At 37.6% G+C, this 11,679-nt stretch overlaps 1 protein-coding gene across 3 annotated transcripts in view; it reads left to right on the forward strand.

Annotated features, from left to right (window-relative positions):
• The window catches only part of GTF2F2 (general transcription factor IIF subunit 2), a 145,887-nt gene that overhangs the window by 127,838 nt on the left and 6,370 nt on the right, over positions 1 to 11,679 (forward strand). For 2 of the 3 annotated variants that reach the window (XR_001512763.1, XR_001512764.1), the window contains exon 8: positions 10,619 to 10,866. Coding sequence is in view for 1 of the 3 variants with exons in the window: in XM_006757176.2 (XP_006757239.1) it covers positions 10,619 to 10,738 (120 nt within the window). In the remaining 2 variants the exon portion in view is untranslated. Of the gene's footprint in view, positions 1 to 10,618; positions 10,901 to 11,679 lie in introns of those variants that run through there. The other variant, XM_006757176.2, reaches the window with a different exon arrangement.

Genomic DNA, 11,679 nt, shown 5'->3' on the forward strand with positions numbered 1-11,679 from the left:
TGGGTGTTTTTTAATGGTGATACAACAGATCTATTATTATGTTATACATATGTACACATACATATGTACACATACATACACATACATACAGCATGCCTTTATAGGCAATTTGGTATAGCCTATTGCATCGAGGCTACAAGAGTGTACAGCATGTTACTGTACAAAACAAGAGATTAAAATAAGCACAAGAGGAAATGATACGATCAAGAGATGCAGTAAATACGAGATGTGTGAGGCTGTTGCCGGCGAAACAAGGCATACTGTTTTATAGCAAACTTTTTTAATGCTTTTTTTTATAACTACTACTAGTTCTACTATAACTACTTCAACTACTACTACACAACAAATACGGCTACTTGGGCCCACCTAATTCCTCAGGGAACTAGTGTTTTCAGAGATGACAGGCTGAAGGGACAGCTAACCCAGGGATGATTGATTGAACTCAGCTTACCAATGGGTGTTCTTGATTGAGCTAAACTGACCCAAACTTACATTTAATGTCTTAACTGGGACAAAACTATCTGAATTTAGATTATTAATTTATTTTCTTTTAATTTAAATTCTTTATTGTTTAAAGTATTACATAAGTCTACTTTTTCCCCCATTGACCTCTCCCCAGCTGCCCCCACCCCCAACAATGGCACATTTTTAAAGTTTATTCATCTGCATCAAAGAAAAGGGATAACTAGTGATTCTCTCAATTTTGGTTCTTCAGATAATTTTTATGTGGTGGTACTCAATGAATCTCTTATAATGGAGCTTTCTTTAATTCATGGGCTTTGAGAGGATCCAGTAATCTCTTGAATATGTACAAAAAGGTATGGATTTTTCTGGGGAATAGATCCATAGTTTATATTAGGTTCTCATAGAGGTTCCTACGACCCTCAAAGAGCTTGTGAACCACTGATCTAGAAACTAAATTATTTTATAATCGTTTTTTAAAATATTTTTTATTGATTTCAGAGAGGAAGGAAGAGGGAGAGGGATAGATACATCAATGATGAGAGAGAATCATTGGTTGGCTGCTTCCTGCATGCCCCACGTTGGGGTTGGAGCCCCCAATCTGGCATATGCCCTGACTGGGAATCAAACTGTGATCTTCCAGTTCATAGGTCGATGTTTAACCACTGAACCACGCTGCCTGGGCATAATAGTTTTATTATTTAGAGACTGAATTGCCTCAGCAAGCATAAGGTTCTTGAATACGGAATTCGATATTCATATCCCTAAATATTAGATGAATTAATTTGGAAAAAGGGAAATGGTTATATCCTCAGTATCCAGAGCCACCATATTTTCCTCAGATGGATTTTTCAAGCCTGACCTCATTTTTATCAGGAATGGAGGACAAAAATCCAGTTTTAAGAAAGTGTGTTCTGTCAGGGCTACAATTACACTTGCTTAGAGGAGAAGGCGGGAATTGGTTCCAGCCCTGCCATTTCCCTCAGTGGGTTTTAGGGAAGTCACTTCCAGTTCTAAAATTGAGGGAGTAGATTCTCTTTGTGATCCTTTCCAGCTCTAAATCTGATTCTCTCCCTCTCCTGTTTCATCTCCTTCTCTCCACCTCCCTCTCACATTTGAGCTGAGTTGGCAAAGCCCATTGATTGGCCTAGAAAAAAGTGGCCAAAGCCCAACTCATCTTCATATAGGTAACTGTTCCCTGTAAAAGGTACACATTACATTAAGTCAGTCTGTTATAATGGTCATCTGAACACTCTATTAATTTGATTTTAGTCTGAGCAGCAATGAGAATGAAGGAACTCAGTGTAGCATAAAGATCCAGGAAAGGGTTTCCTGATGTGATGGAAAGAGCACTGCATTTGGAATTATGGAATCTGAGTTTAAGTCCCAGCCCTACCATTTAGCCAATTAGTCCTGGACAAGATACTGAAATATGTTTAATGTATAATATATTATCTATTTAACAGTAAATTATTTAACATATGACATGCTTAATATATAATGTACCTATTATTTATATTAAATGTTTATGATATTATAAAATTAAAACATGTTTAAATTAATACCTTTTATAGTATCCTTATAAATATTTATGAAAGATGCATTAACTGCCAAGTATTTTGCAAATAATTATTTTTAATATTATTATTAAACACGTTTTTAGTCCCATGTAAAAGGGAAGAAAAATATCTTATTCATGTTAATAATCACTTTTTTAGTACCTGCATTTAATGACATTCTCTCATTTTCACATGGTTTCCAATACAACTTTTGATAAGTTTCTAACCATGAAGTGTATCACTTCAACACATCCGCATTAATACAACTACTATATTCTTAAGTTACCATCTGCTTTCTGGCCTTTTGAATGTCATTTTTTATGTATTCTGAGTGAATTGTAAGTATTTTCTTGATTTTTCCAGTTCCTTCCTTTCCATATTGTTCTTCCTAAAACACCTTTACTTCTGTAAGCAAAATTATTAATTAGAGAAGAGTGTTAGTGCTCAAAGTGATCTTGGCAGTTTAATGTTTCAAAGGGAGCAATTAGATAAAGTTTTTATCAGGGCCAGTCTTTCTTTCTCATTCACCAGTATATATGACTTGCATAAACAATCAAGGAGTTAAAGGGCAAATAAGCAGATTTTAAAAGCCAACCTCCAGTAACTGATGTAAAGTCAGAAACACTGTCAGTAACCATTTAAAGGGGTGTGTTTATAGTTTAAATGTTGGCTTCCCAAACTGAACTATCAGAGGAATTCTATTATTTGTCCCCTGGCAATTTTTGATCTGTCACTTTGTGTTATGTTTAGTCTTTTTTTTTTCCTTCTTTTTTTAAATTCTTTATTGTGTCTGATCTTTCTTTATATTTTATTATATCTTTAAAATAGAAGCATATATAAAGTAGGATATCCTTCAAAAATACAAATCATTAGAAACTTTATCTAATTGCTCCCTTTGAAACATTAAACTGCCAAGATCACTTTGAGCACTAATACTCTTTTCTAGTACAGAACCCATTTACCAGGGTTCCTTTAAATACATTTCTATTAAAAAGTGTCATCCAAAATCAGCTCTCATGATAACTGAACCATTTAATTTCTTTGTGCTGCATCCATTGAATTTCAGGTCAAGAATTAGAGAAATTTATCTTTAATTATTAATAAGCCCCTGTAAATCAACATTCCCAATCCTGTCAGTCAGGTGAATAATTTTTGTTTAATTAAGAATTTTATTGAATTGTTTGCATGCTTTTATTAAGGTAAATTCAAATCAACAAGAAAAACTAGGCAAAATTTTGATTTTGAGGCAGCTTGATTCCCATACTTCAAGTTCCCCAGCACTGAACAATCCTCAACAGGCTGTTGCCTATTTACACAAAGTAGGCTTTTCATAAAGTAGTGCAGCAATAAGGTAATGTTAACCTAATCCTCAGAGTTTATTTTCAGACAGGCCAGAGTAAAAAATAGAAGTAACATAAGCACAATTTGGCATCAGGAAGGTATATTTTTTTTAAAGGATAAAATGACTAGAAAATTTGACATATTGAGAATTTCTCCTGTCAAAAAATAAACTTTTATTTACCAGTATATGCTATTATAGATCTGTGAATTGGTTGGGACTCTCAGTTGTAAGAAATAGAAACTCAACTCAGACTAACTAGCTTAAACAGAAATAGAATTTATTGGCTCCAATAGCCCAGAGGTTCAGGAATGAATCTACCATTAAATATGGCTAGATCCAGATACTAATATTTTTTAGTTAAAACTGTCCCTTTCCATCTCTCATAATCATTCTATGTTTCTTGTGAGTTATCTTTATTCTTAGGCAGGATCTTGCCATGTAGTAGCAAAAATGATCCCCTAAAGCAGCCTGTAGCTAGCAACCCCTAAGCAAGAAGAGAATATCTGTCCTGACTATTCCAGTAAAAACCCCAGGGAAGATCTTATTGACCTGGTAGAGGTTTGTGCCCATTCCTGAACCAAGAGGGTGGGATAGGAGTACTGTGCCAACCAGGGCCCACTGCCTGTCTCACCTTGTGCCACACTGCCTGGTACAGAGTTAACACCTAATCATTGTTAATCATTTTATTGTAGTCTTGAGTTTAGTGTGCTCAAAGCAGAACTCTTGATTTCTACACCCCTCCGAAGCTTTCCCCAGATACTCCATTTAAAGTGACACCACCATTCCCCAAGTTGCTCAAGCCAGATACCCATATTCCTATTTCCTCTTCATACTGTGTATGTGTGTATATACTTTTATTATATAACGTATATAATTAAAATTATATATATACATTTGACTCAGGATCTTAAAGGTAAAGGTAACCTTTCTAACATATAGAGTCAGAGAAGGGAGTTGCTTAGTGGCTTGAACCTAGTTGTCCTGACTTCAGTCTAGGAATATCTCTTACCACATTGCCTCTTCTATATTCTGATATATATATATATATTCTGTACACCAACAAGGAAAATGTTTTTCTAACAGCCTTGGCCAAGTGGCTCAGTTGGTTGAAGTGTCATCGCATATATCAAAAAGTTGTGGGTTCATTCCCGGTTAAGGCATGTGCCTGGGTTGCAGGTTTGATCCCTCATGGGAGGCAACCAATCGATGTATCTCTCTCGTATCAGTGTTTCTCTCTCCTTCTGTCTCTCCTCCCTCCCCCCTTTCTACACTCTCTAAAAATCAATGGAAAAAAATATCCTCAGATGAATTTTTTTTTCTCCTAACAATAAGAATCCCTTTTAATGAAAAAAATAAAACAAAAAGCTAATTTCTCTCTCAGGCAAACTGCTTTCTACTCGTAATTTCTCTATTATTAAGAATTATCATCATTAACCTAAAGCAGGTATGTAGAGAATAGAATTTAAGCTTTACCTCAGCTCGTTTAGTTCCTAATCCAAAGTAAAAATAGGTATTTTTAAATGTTTGAAACTCATTCCCAAATTTACTACTTAGTAAGTTTTGTTTTCTCTTTTTTTCCCTCCTAAATATTTATCATTTCCTTTTTGTTCATGTATTTTTTTCAGTTCTCTCTTCTTTTTTCCTATAACTGGAAATTATTATTTTTGAATGGTACTATTAAAACTGAAAAGACCACCAATTTCCCAATAGAGCATTTTAATTAATGACAGACCTTTGTGGACTCGTTTCTTTTTCTTTTTCTTTTTTTAATCCTCACCTGAGGATATTTTTTCCATTGATTTTTCAGAGTGGAAGGGAGGAAGAAGAGGGGGTGAAGAGAGAGAAATATCAATATGAGAGAGACACAGCACTAGGTTGCCTCTTGCACGTGCCGCAGCTGGGACCCGGAATCAAACCCACAACCCTTTGGTGTGCAGTCCAATGCTCTAACCACTGCACAATCAACCAGGGCTGTTGTTTTTTTTAAGCAATTATTTTCTAACTTTATGAAGTGAAGCCTTAATTAAAAGGTTTAGAATATGAAATGTCATGCTAAAATAAATTATTGACTATGTTGAATATAAATGGATGAAATTTAAATATTTATGAAATTTTAATATTTTCCTTATGAATAGAATGTAGTAATAAGCAATAGATCTGCTACCAAGTTTATGGGATAGTAACATTTTCTCTTCCAACTTACATGGTTTGTTTCGGCCTTTTTTTTTATCATGTTTCTGAATGAAGTAAAATTTGGGGTTAATTTACTAACATGACCAATTGAGTCCAGATTTTACCTGAGATATTACTTTGATAAAAGCAATAGCTGACATAGGCATCCAGAAAACAAAATCGGGCATTTATTTATATAAAAATTTACATGGAATTTTTAATTAATAGCAGTAAGCCACAATATTTATATTTTATCTGAAAATCGCATTACCCATAAACTCTTCTCCTCCCCCCTTCCTGTCCCATTTGATTTAAAGGGAGGTAAAGTAAGTTTTTAAGCTTATTAACTGCTTTTTCCTGGTTTTATTTATTCCCTGAGCATCCTAGGATGTTTTTAGACTTGTAATTCTTAGGGGAATTGCCTCAGGAAAGAAATCATTTTCTTTTCATTGGGCTCTGAATTAGACAAAATATGGATTTAGATAAGTGTTTGAAGCCTCCTGCTTTCTCTTTCTCAGAAGGGGCATTGAGATACCCCTGTAAGCGGCAGACCTTGTAGTGCTCACCTCAAGTTCTGTACTATAGCATTATAGAGCCATTCCTCCTAGAATGTCCAAAGACAGATATTCTATTCCATCATGTTTTCCTGTATATATGAACTGACACACAGAGCCAGCCACTGTTGGACACGTTACTTTACCCATGATAATTTAATACTTTAAAAATTGTGTTATCTCAGTTTGTTCTTATGATCTGGAGAGGTCTCCTTTTTTTCTCCAAATTTAAAAACTTTATTTTCAGTACAAGTTAAACTTTTTAAGTTACAGTTCAGTGGATTTTAGTATATTCACACAGTTGTATAACCATCAACCACAATCAATTTTAGAACATTTTCTTTACTCCAGAAAGAAACCCCATACTTGTTAGCAATCACTCCCCCTTTCCTCTTTTCTTTTATCTTTTTAAAACATTTTTTTAAATTGATTTCAGGGAGAAAGAGAGAGGGAGAGAGTGAAACACCAATGATGAGAGAGAATCATTGATCAGCTACCTCCTGCACGCCCCTTACTGGGGATTGAGCCTGCAACCCAGGCATGTGCCCTTGACTGGCTGATGCTCTATCCTCTGAGCCAAACCAGCTAGGGCCTCCTTTCCTCTTATCCCGGACCCTAAGCAAGCACTAGTCCACTTTCTGTCTTTATAGATTTGCCAATTCTGGAAGTTTCATGTAAATGGAACCATATAATACAGTGGCTCTCAACCTGTGGGTCGCGACCCCTTTGGGGTCGAATGACCCTTTCACAGGGGTCGCCTAAGACCATCGGAAAACACATATATAATTACATATTGTTTTGTGATTAATCACTATGCTTTAATTATGTTCAATTTGTAACAATGAAAATACATCCTGCATATCAGATATTTACATTGATTCATAACAGTAGCAAAATTACAGTTATGAAGTAGCAACGAAAATAATTTTATGGTTGGAGGTAACCACAACATGAGGAACTGTATTAAAGGGTCGCGGCATTAGGAAGGTTGAGAAGCACTCACTGGTCTAGGAGATCAGACCCCTCCTCTCCAGGAGAGTATAGAAGTCCCGGAGGCCCTCTGGTCTAGGGGGAGTGTCTTCCCTCCACACTCCCTGGAACAGGATCACTGCTCCACCCCTGTGGCCAGCAGGCGTTGTCTGCACACAGTTACTCTGGCTATCCCCTCCTGTAGCTGCTTGGCCAGCGAGCAGAACACAGCCCGGGGCCATAGCTCAGCAAGAATTAAATCTTTATGTGAAGGCTTCTCGGCTACAGCTCCATAGCCTGAGTGGTGGCCCAGGTGGCCGCCACTGCCAGCTTCACCTTTCCCCCACCGGCTCCGCTCCGGAGGCTTAGCCTCTCAAGCTGCATCTCCTTGGGGACCCTGCAACCCGGTTGGAGGAAATACAACCTCTGTTGGGCGGATGGAGCACTTACCCCTAAATCCTGTTCCTGATGCCAAGTGTCAGGAGCATTCGCTCCTGAGTCCCCACATACTCCTGAATCTTGCTGCAGCGAGTGGAGAAACTTACTCCCCAACAAATAATAAAAAATTATTATTTTTTAATATATTTTATTGATTACAGAGAGGAAGGTAGAGGGTTACAGAGTTAGAAACATTGATCAGCTGCCTCCTGCACACCTCCTACTGGGGATGTGCCCGCAACCAAGGTACATGCCCTTGACTGGAATCGAACCTGGGACCCTTCAGTCCGCAGGCCCACGCTCTATCCACTGAGCCAAACCGTTAGGGCCCCAACAATACTTTAAAAGAAAAAAAAAGAGCTGCCCAGTCAGTGTGGCTCAGTGGTTGAGCATTGACCTATGAACCAAGAGGTCACCGTTATTCCTGGTCAGGGCATATACTCCAGTTGTGGGCTTGATCCACAGTGTGGGGTATGCAGGAGGCAGCCGATCAGTGATTTCTCTTAATATTGATGTTTCTCTCTCTCTCTCTCCCTCTCCCTTCCTCTCTGAAATCAATATAAATATATTTAAACAAATAAAAATAAAAATTTTTTAAAAGAGTTTCTGTCAGGAAACCACAATGCTCCTGGTGATTGCTCTTGTCACTCTTGACCCATTGCAAAGCATCCACAGTTGTATGATTGTTATGCACAAGGTCCTAACCAACCTCACAGTAAACCATTCTTTGGTTGTTTTTTATATTTTTATTTCAGAGAGGAAGAGAGAGGGAGAAAAATAGACGCATCAATGATGAGAGAGGATCACTGATCGGCTGCCTCCTGCATGCCCCCCTACCAGGAATGGAGCCTGCAACCTGGACATGTGCCCCCAACCAGAATCGAACCTGGGACCCTTGGGTCCGCAGGCCGGTGCTCCATCTACTGAGCCAAACCGGCGCTAGGTCATTCTTTGGTATTTTACAAAGATGTCATTCTTGGCTTCTAAAATGAAAATCATTTGTGCCCAAGCCATCATTTTCCATTTATACATCCTGTTTAATTAGAAAGTAGTTTCTAAAGTGTCCCATTTTTTAAAAATATATTTTTATTGATTTCAGAAAATTACCGAAAAATCGGTATAGCGGTCTGGTAGGGTTAATTGTCAAAATGTATGTAATAAGATTATGGTTGCTGGGCAATGGCAAGATTTGAAATTACATGTTGCCACAGTAACTTCTAAATATTTTTATTGATTTCAGAGAGGAAGAGAGCGGGAAAGATAGAAGCATCAATGATGAGAGAGAATCATTGATTGGCTGCCTCCTACATGTCTCCTACTAGGGATGGAACCCACAACTGGAATCGAACCCCGGACCCTTCAGTCCACAGGCCAACACTCTATCCACTGAGCCAAACCAGCTAGGGCAAGTGTCCAGTTTTTTTAATCTAATTTGAAGTGGCAGATGGCAGACGTACACATGACCTAGATGTTTCAAGTCTTTTTGCTTACTCATGTGCACAGGTCCTTTGGTAAAGCCAGCTGCTGGTGTTGGAGGCAAGCAGACCTCCTGGGCAACCCAGGCCTCGTTTGTTTCATTGCTGCCACCTGCTGGGGCCTGGACTCTGGAATGTGAAGGCTGCTCAAGTGGTGGAACTGAGCCTGTCCAGATCCAGATAAGGAACCCATTTGTTGTTCCAGTGCTAATCAGCTATTGTTTCTAGGTGACAGCCTGCCCCTAAATGAAAGGACTTTATAAACTGTAGAGCATGATACCTGGGTAGGGTGGTGTGTTAGATTATGTTGGTTGATGCAGTGGTGGGGATCTGGAGAACACTTCAGGGACTCAAACATCCTGGAGAATTAGAGTTGTGAGAATCCTTAAAGCAGATGCTGTGGAACAACTTAAATCAGAGTCTCTTAGAGGCTTTTTTTCTAATTAGTGCCTCATTTCAATAAATTTTAAAGTATTACATCTTTCATCAATGGGATGAGTCACTGTAATACTATAACTTGTTCTTTGAAGCATACACACAAAAGTTATTGTTGGATTGGTTTGTTCTGTAGCAAAAAAAAGAAAAAATCACTGTCAAATAATTGACTTTTCTCCTTCTAGAAAGAGTTACAGTACTATAATTTATGCTGGTCAGTTTATAGTGGGATACTTTCTGGCCTTGGGCATTGGCAAGCAGAGGTGGGATTTAGTATTACATTTATCATAGCTATCATTTCCATGAATCATTTAATTAATATCTATTGAATTTATGCAGGATGCCCTACATTATCACTTACCTCTTTTCTCTCAGAGGAGCCAAGCACAGGAAAGCTGCCACCCCCATGGTTTTTCCCATGTCTTATTATCACTTCTTTTTTTAAAAAAATTTATTGGGTTGACACTGGTTAACAAAATTATTCAGGTTTCAAGTGCATAATTCTATAATATATCATCTCTACACTATATTATGTGTTCACCACCCCAAGTCAAGCCTCTGTCCGTCCTCATTAATCCCTTCCTATACCCTCCTCCACCTCTCTCAACCCCTCCACCCCCCACTTCCCAGGCAATCACCAAACTTACACTTCCGTCCCTCACCCTGTCTTGAGAAGCTTGGCCAAGATACAAGAGTATACAAATAATGACTTTCTTTATTACACAGGAAAAACAAGTGTCCTGATAGCTAGTTTGAAAACTCACCTTAGAACTGAGAATTCTAGATGCCTCTCATGTGCTTGCCTCATAGAATATTATTGTTCCAAAATATTTGTCACTTTTTACTTTTTTCTGAAATGACTGGTTTAAGAATAACCCTCTCTAACTGAACTGAATGAGGCTGCTGAACTCAGGGGCAGATCACACTTGGTATACAGTGTCATCTTAATAAACATTGGGCACCAGTAATTTTCTAGTGTAATTTCATCTAGACTTTTTTAGTCCTCAGGTTGTTGGCACTTAGCTCTTCCAACCCCTTTAATGCAGATGACCATATGTTGAATACAGTTATCATGTATTGCATGTGTAGAATCAAAAGGTAGTTTATTGAACCTCTTCATAAAGAAATCTTATTGTACTTTCAGGATCATAATTTTTTATTACTCAAATGTGGTTATCTTTAGGTTTTTTGTTTGTGTTTTTTCTTTTTCAGGTGTACCTGAAGGAAATCTTAAAAGAAATTGGTATTCAGAATGTAAAAGGGATCCACAAAAACACATGGGAGCTGAAGCCAGAGTATAGACATTATCAAGGAGAAGAAAAGAGTGATTAAGAAGACTCCACGCCAGCATGCTAACAGAACAAATAAGGGTGATGTGTTAAGCATACGGCATTGATACTTGAACTTGAGCCCCATGTGTTGTTATAGGGGCAAAATGACTGAAACTTTAATTTCTGTAGGTAAATTTCTTAAACAATAATTCTTGAAAAATTATTGAAGTGGTTTTGTTTTGTTTTGTTTTTTTGAGGAGAAATAACAAACTTATTTATAGACTTAACTTGTATTAAACTAGATTATTCCTGATGGGGTTAGGAGTTGGGGTTAAGAGGTTCTGTAATTAAAGCAAATCAAGGAAATAACTATCCATTGAGATAAATATTTTTCTGTATTATTCGTTTTCTTAACAGAACACTAGAATGTTGAGATTGAGTACCACTGTACTAGGAAAATTTTTATCCTTGCATCCCCTTTGTAAAGTAAAATTCTGATTAAGGAAAATGGTCTTATTTCCTACCCTGCCTCCAGTTGTCTTACCCTGCATTGTTCTAGTGCAGGAACCAAATCTTGTTTCACCATTGCCCTCCAGTTCCTAATTATTTGAGGCTGAGTGTCAAGAAGCAGATAGATAATGCTGCGATAAATTTGTATACAACTGATAATTCTGGATGCCTGTCATGCTTGTTTTGTACTATGTGGTAGACTGGTGTCATTCCTGATTAATTTTTTGGAATTGCTTTCTCATTCAATACTAAAATATGGCTGTTGGTCATGGAAGAGACTCCCTTCGACCTGGGTTTCCACGTTCTTTTATTTCAGGACTCTCTAGCTCTGATAAACATGCTTTTGACCAGTGTGAGATTGAGAGGAAGGCTGATATACATCTGGCAAGATGTCACATCGTGAGGGCAGGAAGGCCATATTTAATAGATGGGATTGTTAAACTCAGCCAGTAAATGGGATGTTTTAATCCTACCAGACCTGAGGCCCTGAAC

This window comes from Myotis davidii, unplaced genomic scaffold (assembly GCF_000327345.1).
Source record: "Myotis davidii unplaced genomic scaffold, ASM32734v1 scaffold533, whole genome shotgun sequence".
NCBI classification, from domain to species: domain Eukaryota; kingdom Metazoa; phylum Chordata; class Mammalia; order Chiroptera; family Vespertilionidae; genus Myotis; species Myotis davidii.